Below are 12111 nucleotides of genomic sequence, written 5' to 3'. Positions count from 1 at the left end.
ACCTCGTGCTCGCACATGGGCTCAACCCTCGCACATGTGCGCATCTATAGCACGTAGCTATCACAAATAACTTAGGCAACTAGTGCCTCAACGAATTTTAGGTAAGATACTTATCTCAAGCAAGCCAAATCACTCCTCTAACAAGCCCTTCCCGCGTGAATCAATCTACGGACGATTCAAATCAAGCCAAATTAACTTAATATAATAAATAAAATCCACAGGAATTAATTCCAAATGATAAAGCTAAGATCTTTAACCAAATCAAAAAGTCAACCCCAGGACCGCACCTCGAAACCCGATCAAACTCATAAATTCTGAATACCCATTCCGATACGAGTCCAACCATACCAAAATCATTCAGTTTCGACCTCAAATCGACCTTCAAATCCTTAATTTATATTTTAGAAAAGTTAATACAAAAATTCCCATTTTCTCCAATTCAAATCACTAATCAAACACTAAAATCGAGATTGGAATCATGAAATAATATCCGAGTCAAAAATACTTACCCCGATTCAAATCGTGAAAATTTCCTCCAAAATCTCCCAAAACTGAGCTCTCTAACTCAAAATGTGATAAAATAACAAAAGCCCTCGAAATAGAGTACTGTATAGGTCTGTCCAGGTGTATTCATCATGATCGAGGGACCAACTTCGCGATCGCGAAGCACAAACAATCACTACCCCAAAAAATATCCTACGCGAACGCGAGACCCATCTCGCGAATGCGATGCACACCCATCTTCACTCTTCAGGAACGCGGGCGCCCTTCCGTGATCGTGAAGGCTTATCGCCTGACGCCCCAACTGAATACCTCTTCTATGCAAACACTACATCCTCATGATCGCGATGTCCTCTGCCTCTCAAAGCTTCGTGAATGCAAGAATACTTCTGCGAACGTGATGAACAATTTCCCCTACCAACACAATACCTTCCGCGACCGCGACAGCCTCTTCGCGATCGCGAAGAAGGAAACCAGAACCTCAGAAACAACAGTCCCAAACATGATGAAAATGGTCCAAAACCAATCCGAAACACACCCGAGGCCCCCGGGTTCCCGTTCAATCACACCAACTAATCCCAAAATATAACAAGAACCTACTCGAGATCTCAAATCACACAAAACAACATAAAAACCATGAATCATACCCTAATTCAAGCCTAATGAACTAATGAACTTTCAACTTTCCAAAACTCATGTCACCATATCAAATTAACTCCGAATGACCTCCAAATTTGTATGCAAGTCCCAAATGGCACAACGGACCTACTCCAACTCTTGAAATAAAAATTCAAACCCGATATCAATAAAGTCAACTCCCGGTCAAACATCTCATCATTCTAAACCTTCAACTTTTTAACTTTCGCCAAAAAGCACCAAATCAACATACGGACCTCCAAATCCAAATCCGTATATATGCCTAAGTCCAAAATTATCATATGAAGCTATTGGAATCATCAAAACTCCATTCCATAGCCGTCTACAAAAAAAGTCAAACTCTGGTCAACTCTATCAACTTAGGCCTCTTGGGACTAAGTGTCCCAATTCACTCCAAAACCTTTTCAAAATCAATCCAACCACCCCGACAAGTCACATAATCACAAATGAACATCTAAGAGGAAATAAATAGGGTAACGACGCTACAATATACAAAATGACCGGCCGGATCTGTTACATTCTCCCTGTCTTAAACAAACGTTCGTCCTCAGTCTTCCAAGTAGCCTTCTCGACTAGCTGACCTCTCCATTGAACTTTCACTGATGCTATATTCTTTGATCTCAACTTTCGAACCTACCGATCCAAAATGGCTACTGGATCCACATAATAAGTCAAATCCCCATCTAGCTACACCGTGCTGAAGTCCAAAACATATGACAGATCACCATAATACACTTCCGGAGCATAGAAACATGAAATACTAGGTAAAGTCCCAATAAACTAGGTGGCAAGTCAAGTCTGTAGGCCACCTCTCCAACTCTCTCAAATACCTCAAATAGGCCAATATACCGAGGGCTCAACTTGCCCTTCTTCTGGAACCTCATCACGCCCTTCATGGACGAAACTCTGAGAAGAAATTTCTCACCCACCATATATGCAACATCACAAGCCTTCCTGTCAGCATAACTCTTATGTATGGATTGTGCTGTACGAAGTCGCTCCTAAATCACTTAAACCTTCTCCATAGCATCACGGACCAAATTAGTGCCCATCAACCTAGCCTCCCCAGGCTCAAACCAACCAACCGGAGAGCGACATCGCCTCCCATACAAGGCCTCATAAAGAGCCATCTGGATACTCAACTGATAGCTGTTGTTGTAGGAAAAATTTGCTAACGACAGCAATTGATCCCATGAACCCCTGAAATCAATAACACAGGCATGTAACATGTCCTCCAAGATTGAATAGTGTGCTGGGACTGCCCGTCCGTCCGAGGATGGAACATTATGCTCAGCTCGACCCGCGTGCCCAACTCTCGCTACACCGCTCTCTAAAACTGTAATGTGAATTGTGTGCCTCGGTCAGAAATGATGAAAACAAGCGCGCCATACAGGCGGATAATCTCCGATGTAAATCTGAGCCAACTGCTCTGAACAATAAGAAGTCATCACCAGAATGAAGTGTGCGGACTTAGTCAATCGATCCACAATAACCCAGACTGCTTCATATTTCTTCAAGGTCTGTGGTAAGCCTACCACAAAATCCATAGTAATGCGCTCCCACTTCCACTCCGGTATCTCCAATCTCTGAGTTAACCCTCCCAATTTCTGATGCTCATACTTCACCTGTTGGCAATTCAAACACCGAGACACATAAGCAACAATATCTTTCTTCATTCTCCGCCACCAATAGTGTTGTTTCAAGTCATGGTACATCTTTATGACACCTGGGTGAATGGAATAGCGCGAGCTGTGAGCCTCCTCAAGAATCAAATATCTCAACCCCTCAACATTTGGAACACAAATCCGGCCTTGAAGCTGCATAGCACCATCATCGCCAATTACAACCTCCTTAGCACAACCCCTATGCATCGTGTTCCTCAACACCATCAAGTGGGGATCATCAAACTGGCGAGCCTTGATACGCTCCAACAATGATGGTTGTGCCACAACGCAAGCAAGAACCCGACTAGGCTTCGAAACATCCAATCTCACAAACTAATTGGCCAAAGCCTGAACATTCATGGCTAGTGGCCTCTCTGTTACCGGTAAATATGCCAAACTGCCCATAATCTCAGCCTTCCTATTCAATGTATCGGCCATTATATTGCCTCCCCCGGGTGATATAATATGGTGATATCATAGTCTTTCAGCAACTCTAACTATCTCTGCTACCGCAAATTAAGGTCCTTCTGCTTGAACAGGTGCTGGAGACTCCGATGGTCGGTATAGACCTTACATGGAACACCGTATAGATAGTGCCTCTAAATCTTCAGCGCGTAAACAATGGATGCCAACTCTAAATCATGCACATGGTAATTCTTCTCATGACGTTCTACTATCGAGACATATAGGCAATCACCCTACCGTCCTGCATCAACATCGCGTCAAGCCCAATATGCGACGCATCATAATACACGATGTAAGATACTGAACCTATAGGCAACACCAACACTGGGGTTGTAGTTAATGCAGTCTTGAGCTTTTGAAAGCTCACCTCACACTCGTCGGACCACCTGAAAGGAGCTACCTCTTGGTTCAATCTAGTCAAAGAAGTTGCGATGGATGAAAAACCCTTTACGAAATAGCGATAATATCCTACCAAGAAGATCCCAATCTCTGTAGCTAAAGAAGGTATAGGTCAACTCTGAACTGCCTCAATCTTCTTCGAATCCACTTTGATCCTCTCACTAGACACCACGTGACCCAAGAATGAGATCTAATCAAGACAAAACTCACACTTGAAGAATTTAGCATATAACTTCTTCTCCCTCAAAGTCTGGAGTACAATCCTCAGATGCTGCTCATTATCCTCCCATCTGTGTGAATACATCAGTATATCATCAATGAATACTATGATGAAGGAATCAAGACATGGCTGGAATACACTATTCATCAAGTACATAAAGGCTGCTGGGGAATTGGTTAGCCCAGAAGACATCACCAAAAACTCATAGTGACCATAACGGTCCTGAATGTCGTCTTCAGAATATCTGAATCTCGGATCTACAACTGATGATACCCCAACCTCAAATCAATCTTTGGAAACACTCTAGCACCCTGAAGCTGATCAGATAAGTCATCAATGGGCGGTAGAGGGTACATGTTCTTGACTATAACTTTGTCTAGCTTTCTGTAATCAATACACAGCCGTATAGTACCATCATTTTTCTTCTTCATAAATAGAACCGGTGCACCCTATGGCGACATACTAGTCCTGATGAAGACCTTATCCATTAGCTCCTATAACTGTCACTTCAACTCCTTCAACTCTATAGGTGCCATGAGATATGATGAAATAGAGATGAGCAGGGTGCCCAACACCAGATCAATACCAAAATCAATGTCCCAATCAGGCGGCATGCCTGGTAGATCTGCTGGGAACACATCAAGGAAGTCTCTCACTACCGGAACTGACTCAATGGTAGGAGTATCAGCACTAATACCCCTCACGAAGGCCAAGTACGCCAAATATCACTTCTCAACTATCCGTTGAGCCTTGAAATGTGAAATCACTCTACTAGGAACATAATCCAGGGAGCATCTCTACTCCAACCTCGGCACCCAGCATCGCCAACATCATGGTCTTAGCATGACAATCAAGGATAGCGTGATATGGCGACAATCAATCCATGCCCAAGATCACGTCAAAATCAACAATGCTAAGCAATAAAAGATCAACTCTTGTCTCATAACCCCCAATAGTCACCACACATAATCGATACACATGGTCCACAATAACAGAATCACTCACCGATATAGATACATGAGCATGCATAACTAAAAAATCACGGGTTATATTCAAATAACGAGCAAAGTATGATGACACATATGAATAAGTGGAAACCATGGACAAATAACACTAAAGCATCCCTGTGGCACACGGAATGAATACTTGTAATCACGGTGTTGGAAGCAACTGCCTCTGTCCTGGAGGGAAATGCATAGAAATGGGCTTGACCACCACTTGAACGACCTCTCCCTCTAGGGTGACCTCGTGCTGACTGAGCCCTACCATAAGCTAGTTGTGCAGGTGGTTTAGCTGTTGGTGCTGATATCATAGGCTGAGAGCTCTGTTGTGGGACCCTACTCAACAATATGGGGCAATCCCTCTTGAGATGAATCAAGTCTCCACACTCATAACAAACCCTCATATAAGGCTGCTGACCCTGAAAAACCGAAGAGCTACCCGTGGAGGCTTGAGCAAATGGAGAACGGTAAGAACTATGTGCCGGTGGCGCACTGAATGATGACTGAGCTGGGCGTGCATTGTAGGAACTGTGGCTAACTGTAGAACCACGAGGAATATGACGAGCTGTGTGAACGGGTATAGAAGGACGACCTCTGCTGTAATGTGACTAACCTCCAGATGAGGCACTGTTGAAACCACCTGAACTACGAGGCCTCTTGGCCTTCCGCTCCTCACGCTCAAGCTTGCGAACCTGCTCCAAACGTTTAGCAATCTCGACCACCTGGTCAAACCTAGCATCCGTCTCCAACTCTCGAGCCATACTGTAATGTAAACTATACTTGAGGCCATTAATGAACCTCCTGATCCTCTCCATCTCCGTAGGAACCAACCGTATAGCATGACGTTCCAAATATGAAAATCTCATCTCGTACTTGGTCACATTCATGCCCTCACGGCGTAGATGCTCAAACTCCTTATGCAACTTCTCTTTGCGGGTATGTGGGATAAACTTCTCTAGGAAGAGAACTAAGAACTCATGCCACGTAAGTGGTGCTGCGCTATATGGCCTGCCACAATCTGTAGGCTACCCCTGTCAGCTGAAAAGTAGTAAATGCAACTCCAATGGTTTCCAAAATACCCGCGGTGCGAAGAATCCGTTTACACCGATTTAGAAAATATTGAACATCCTCTCACTCCCCTTCGCTAAACTCTGGCGGTTTAAGCCTTCCAAACCTCTCCAACCTCTTCTGCTCCTCATCTGTCATAGATGGACCAACCTCGGTCCGAGCATCAACAATCGACTGAGCTGGTAACACTTGTCTGATGACCCTGAGCTAGTTGCTCTTGAGTACGGGCGACAGGGAACACCTCCCCCAGCCTCTGAGGTAGCTGGTGAAACTATAATGGAAAACGCCTGAGCTAGGCTCGAGCACACAATCAAAATCTGAGCGAAAGCCTCCTGAAGACTAGGTATCACAATAGGTACCGTCGGTGTGTGTGTTGGTCCCACCAGCTCAATAGTATCCAGAACTTGCTCCTCTGGAGCGATTGGTGGCTCCACCGGTGCTTCCCTCACTGTAGTGCGAGCCCCACCTTGGTCTCTACCTCGGCCCCGACCTCTTGCGACCCTAACTGGTGGAACTGGTGCCCATCCGCCTGATCTAGCTGCTCGTGTCCTCACAATCCATGAGAGAATAGAAGAATAAGGGTTCAAACTTAGGAAATAACACATCCGCGTGACAAAAATGCAAGAAAGTGAAATTCTTCCTAACAGTTCGATAGCCTCTAGAATATAAGTACAGACGCCTCTGTACCGATATGCAAGACTCTACTAAACTTGCTCATGACCCATAACACCTATGAACCTAGGGTTCTGATACCAACTTGTCACGATCCAAAACCCCAACCAGTCGTGTTGGCGCCTAACACACTTGTTAGGCAAGTCGAACATAACACTAATGAATCGTAATATCAGAATTGATAGAAATAACATAAGTCTGAAACATTAATATAACATAGTAACGTTAATACATGATAGAACTGGTAAATACAGAGTCATGAGCTCTAATACGGAAATACATGTCTGAAATGGCCAAATACAATACTGTCTTAAATAAATACAATAATACATAAGAAATGAGATGCCAAGACTGCGGTCGAGAATGCAGCTCTACCTCATCTCGTGATCAGCTCAGCAAGCAACTCCGCTACTGATGACTGGGTCCAACACCTGGATCTGCACAATTAAGTACAGAATGTAGCATGAGTACAATCGACCCTTTGTACTCATCAAGTATTATAACTAACCTCGGCGAGGTAATAGAGGCATGCATTATAAATGATACTTGTTATAACCTATACAGTTCATAAATTCTACAAGTACAAAATGGTAATATGATCAAATCATAAAATTACGGATAAAACCACCTCTGTGCCCACAATTACTCAAGTACTCTACTAAGTCAATGATCCAACATATAAAGATGATATGCAAGTAAATGAGGTAAATAATCATGGAAATTGCAAGTAAAGATGAGATGCAACAACTAAACAACACTGGCCATACTTCCTCAAAATTTCCATAACCGTACCAAACCACTGATTAGTTTTTCTCAATCCGCGTGTACACCATCAAGAGAAAATCTGAGAGGGTGATCCTAGGGGGATGGATCCATATCCACACACAGCACAATCAATTCAACGTGCTATCAGCCCGGCGTGGTTACAGGCTCAATATCATAATCCGTCCGGCATAGTCACATGCATAACAACACAATCCGCCCGGCATGGTCACAGGAATAACAACACAATCCGTCTGGCATGGTCACAGGCATAACAACACAATTCGTCCAGTGTGGACACATGCATAACAATACAGTCCACCTGGTGTGGTCACATGCATAATAGCACAATCCACCCAGTGTGGTTATAGGCATAACAACACAATCCGCCAGATGTGGTCACATGCATCCAGCCCAAATCATATCACACAGAAGTAAATATATAAGAACACATGTATATGATCCATGAATATCAAATTTCATGCTCCCAGACTGGTATAAGTGACATGCTAAAGTGTATGCATGTACAAAGTGTGTTGTCATAGCTCAAATCCATAATTTCATCATGGAAATAGCAAATATGAAGTTCAATCAGGAGATTAGCCTCTACGTAATCCCAAACATGGATCAAATGGCTCACAACAGGGTTACAACTATGAGAAACATCACGGCTTAAAGCTTAACAATCATTTCAAGGCGTGTCATAGCCTAAGCTCTACCCTGAGCATGGATAAATACCCAGGTGCTCGCACATGGGCTCAACCCTCACACATGTGCGCACCCATAGCATGTAGCTATCACAAATAACTAAGACAACTAGTGCCTCAACCAAGTTTAGGTAAGACTTACATCAAGCAAGCCAAATCACTCCTCGAACAAGCCGTTCCCGCATGAGTCAACCTCCGGACAATCCGAATCTATCCAAATTAACTTAATATAATCAATAAAAGCATAGGATTTGATTCCAAATGATAAAGCTAAGATATTTAACCAAATCAAAAATTCAACCCGGGCTTGCACCACTTAACCCGACCAAACTCATAAATTTCGAACACCCATCCCGATACGAATCCAACGATACTAAAATCATCCAATTCCAACTTCAAATTGAACTTCAAATCCTCAATTTATATTTTAGAAAAGCTTTTACAAAAATCTCCAATTTCTCCAATTTAAATCACAATAAAATAGAGGTTGGAATCATGAAATAATAGTAAATCTGAGTCAAAAACACTTACCCCGATCCAAATTGTGAAACTCCCCTCCAAAATCGCCCAAAACCGAGCTCTCTAACTCAAAATATGATAAAATAACAAAAGCCCTCGAAATCGAGTACTATATATGTCTACCCAGGTGTGTTCATCGCGATCGCGAAGCACAAATAATCACTGCCCCCGAAATAGCCTACGCGAATGCGAGACCTAGCTTGCAAACGTGATGCACACCCATCCTTACTCATCGCGAACGCGGGCGTCCTTCCGCGATCGCGAAGGCTTATCATGACGCCCCAGCTGAACACCTCTTCTAAGCGAACGCGACTACATCCTCGTGATCGCGATGTCCTCTACCTCTCAAAGCTTTGCAAATGTGAGCTTATGTCCACGAACGCGATGATTTCCCCTGCCAACACAATGCCTTCCGCTATCGTGACAACCTCTCCGCGATCGCGAAGAAGGAAACCAAAACCTTAGAAACAACAGTCCCAAACATGATGAAAATGGTCCAAAATACACCCGAGGCCCCCGAGGTCCCGTCCAATCACACCAAATCGCAAAATACAACACGAACCTAATCGAGGCCTCAAATCACACAAAACAACATCAAAATTATGAATCACACCCCAATTCAAGCCAAATGAACTAATGAACTTTCAACTTTCCAAAACTCATGCCGAACCATATCAAATCAACTCTGAATGACCTCAAATTTTGTAAGAAAGTCCCAAATGAAACAAAGGACCTATTCCAACTCCCGAAACCAGAATTCGAGCCCGATATCAATAAAATCAACTCCCAGAGAGGAAGCTCGGATGAGGCGATTTTTCGAGAGTTTTTCAAGGAAAACATTGGGGTAAGAATTCCTAACTCGATTTTGATTAAAATACATGAATCTATTGTTGTTTTAATCATGAAATTAGTGAATTGGGTTGCAAATGATAGAAATTTTCTATACCTTAAATTGAGGATTTGGAGGTCGATTCGTTATCGGAATTTGATAAAATTAGTATGGTTGAGCTCGTATCGGAATGAGTATTCGGATTTCGTGAAAATTCTGTCGGGGTCCGAGAGGCGGGCCCCGCGTGACTTTTTAGAATAAAATTTTAAGTCGGCATTTCATTATCCAAAATTATTTTTGATGAATTTTAATAAAGTTATACAATTAATTTGGATAGATTTGAGGTGTTCGGAGGTCAATTAAAGTAAGAAGGCTATTTTGGAATATTGCCCTAACTTCAAAAGGTAAGTATCTTGCCTAACCTTGAGCGGGGAAATTATCGCTTAGGCATTGAGTCTTATGTGAAAATTGTGTAATTGAAACCATGTACGCGAGGTGACGAGTACGTACTTGGTTTATATGTGCAAACTACATTGGTTGAAATTCGTAGACGCCCTTATGTATTTAATTGAAAAATTATTGGAACATAGTAAATCCTTTATTTGTCATGCCTAAATCCTTATTTGTTGAATTTGTTTTATATGATAATTGGGTGTGATTGCCACTTTGATTTTTATGTGAATCCCGTGTTTTTGTTGAGTTGATATTTCCCGGAGATAATTTTATTATGAATTATTCATTAGCAAATAATTTATTATGTAAGTTTAAAAGGAGGTATTAATCTATTTGCCAAAAATTTAGAATAAAAAAGGCGTTGTTCCTTGATGAATTATTTTCCAGTTCATGTTGTGGAAATTGGTATTGAGTTATAAAGGCCGTAAATCATATTGAGGTAAAGTATTAAATTGTGAAATATTATTCTGTTGAGTTGTTCACTCCCGGACATTTTTGTTAAGATTTGTGCACATTATGGTCGAGCCATGGGCTCCTTATTGTGAAAATTAATGTATTGTTGATTTCTGTGGCAAGCTGTAATATTTGAGCACTTGATGTTGCCCCATGTTGAAACTTCATCGTCCCAGGCTCCGCCTCGCTCCATATAAGGCGCCGATTTTGGTGCCTTTGACCTTGCAAGGTGCCGTGTAACGCACCGAAATTTGGTAGTCTAGCACCCTTTGAGGTGTAGTATTTTCATGGCCTTGCATCGTGATTCCTCTTGTGTTCTATTTTGTTATTTTTGATGCCTCTTTGTCCAACTTTCTTTGCACTTTATTCAGAAATTATCCTACACATAGAAAGCAACTCAAATAAGTGCAAACATAACACTAATAAACAATTATCCTAATAGTTTTGTAGCCTCTCGAAGATAAGTACAGACGTCTCCGTACCGATCCGCAAGACTCTACTAAACTCGCTTATGACTCGTAGCACCTATTAACCTAGAGTTATGATACCAACTATCACGACCCAAATCTCCCTCCGTAGGATGTCGTGAAGTCACCTAGTCTTAGGGACTACGTAAGCCTAACATTTACTGAAATAATAACAATATTAATTAACAATGGACAAATGCGAAGTAGAAATCTCTATATAATACTTACAATCCCAAAACCGGTAGTACAAGTCATAAGCTCTACTGAGATACTAGAACGCCTATAAGTACAACTGTTTTGAAGTAGAGATAAAACAGTGCAAGTACAATATCATAAGGTGACTCCGAAGCCTGTGAACGCAGCAACAAGTTTACCTTGAGTCTCCACAGCAAGATCCGTATAGCCAGCCAGCGGTCAATTGACTCCAAATTACCTGGCTCTGCACAAAAATGTGCAAAAGTGTAGTATGAGTACACCACAGTCGGTACCAAGTAAGTATCAAGACTAACCTCGGTGGAGTAGTGACGGGGTACAGTCAAGATACTCACTAGTCAAATAACCTGTGCAATATAGCATACAAAAATAATCAAAAATAAATAGCAGTGATAGCAACAATAATCAACTAGTGATATAAACAGTAAGGCAGCAAGAACACCATAATTATTACTCAGATGAATAAGAATAAAAGTACAACCAATTACATAAGTATTTCAAATATAAATCTTTCACAAATAATTCTTTCGAATAAATACCCTCCAAATATATTTCTTCAAATAAGTATCCTTCGAATATAAACCTCTTCCAAATAAATATCTCATATCATAATCATAAAATACGGTTCTCAACCCCCTTTCATATTCTCACGGCACCTCGTGCCCATATCTCTATCGGAAATGCACGGACAACTATCGTGCCAAATATGTCAATACATAAAATCTGCACGATTAATTTATTTTCAATAAAGTAAGGTTACAATTTTAAATCAAGTAAGAATTCAACAAAGAAATGAGTTTATTTTAGAAATAGTTTGAGTGAAGAAAATGACATTTCAATTTAAATAAAACATCAGATAAGCAGCTGATTTGGATGTAAAACTTATCAAAATAAAACATAATAGTAATTTCTTTTATTTAAATCAAACCAATCATCAAGAACAAGTACAAACCATGAAAGTAAAGCTGCATCGGCCGGGCTACCCAACTCATACGCTCGCCACCACTGATATGCCGCTCCCTTAAGCTGGAACGTAGTAAAAGCAACTCCACTCGTCTCTA

The 12111-nt window shown here is 41.7% G+C and overlaps 1 protein-coding gene across 1 annotated transcript; it reads right to left on the bottom strand.

Moving 5' to 3' along the window:
• Positions 1-4409: 4409 nt before the first annotated feature.
• On the bottom strand, positions 4410-5722 carry LOC138902813 (uncharacterized). Its single transcript, XM_070190715.1, has 3 exons — positions 5521-5722; positions 5053-5445; positions 4410-4570 (listed from the first exon to the last, which is right to left on the bottom strand). The coding sequence occupies exons 1-3, from the start codon at positions 5720-5722 to the stop codon at positions 4410-4412; spliced, it is 756 nt and encodes a 251-aa protein (XP_070046816.1).
• Positions 5723-12111: the final 6389 nt, after the last annotated feature.

The sequence above is a fragment of the Nicotiana tomentosiformis genome, chromosome 12 (genome assembly GCF_000390325.3).
Source record: "Nicotiana tomentosiformis chromosome 12, ASM39032v3, whole genome shotgun sequence".
In the NCBI taxonomy this organism is placed as follows: Eukaryota; Viridiplantae; Streptophyta; class Magnoliopsida; order Solanales; family Solanaceae; genus Nicotiana; species Nicotiana tomentosiformis.
This window is presented reverse-complemented; position numbering and strand designations above follow the sequence as displayed.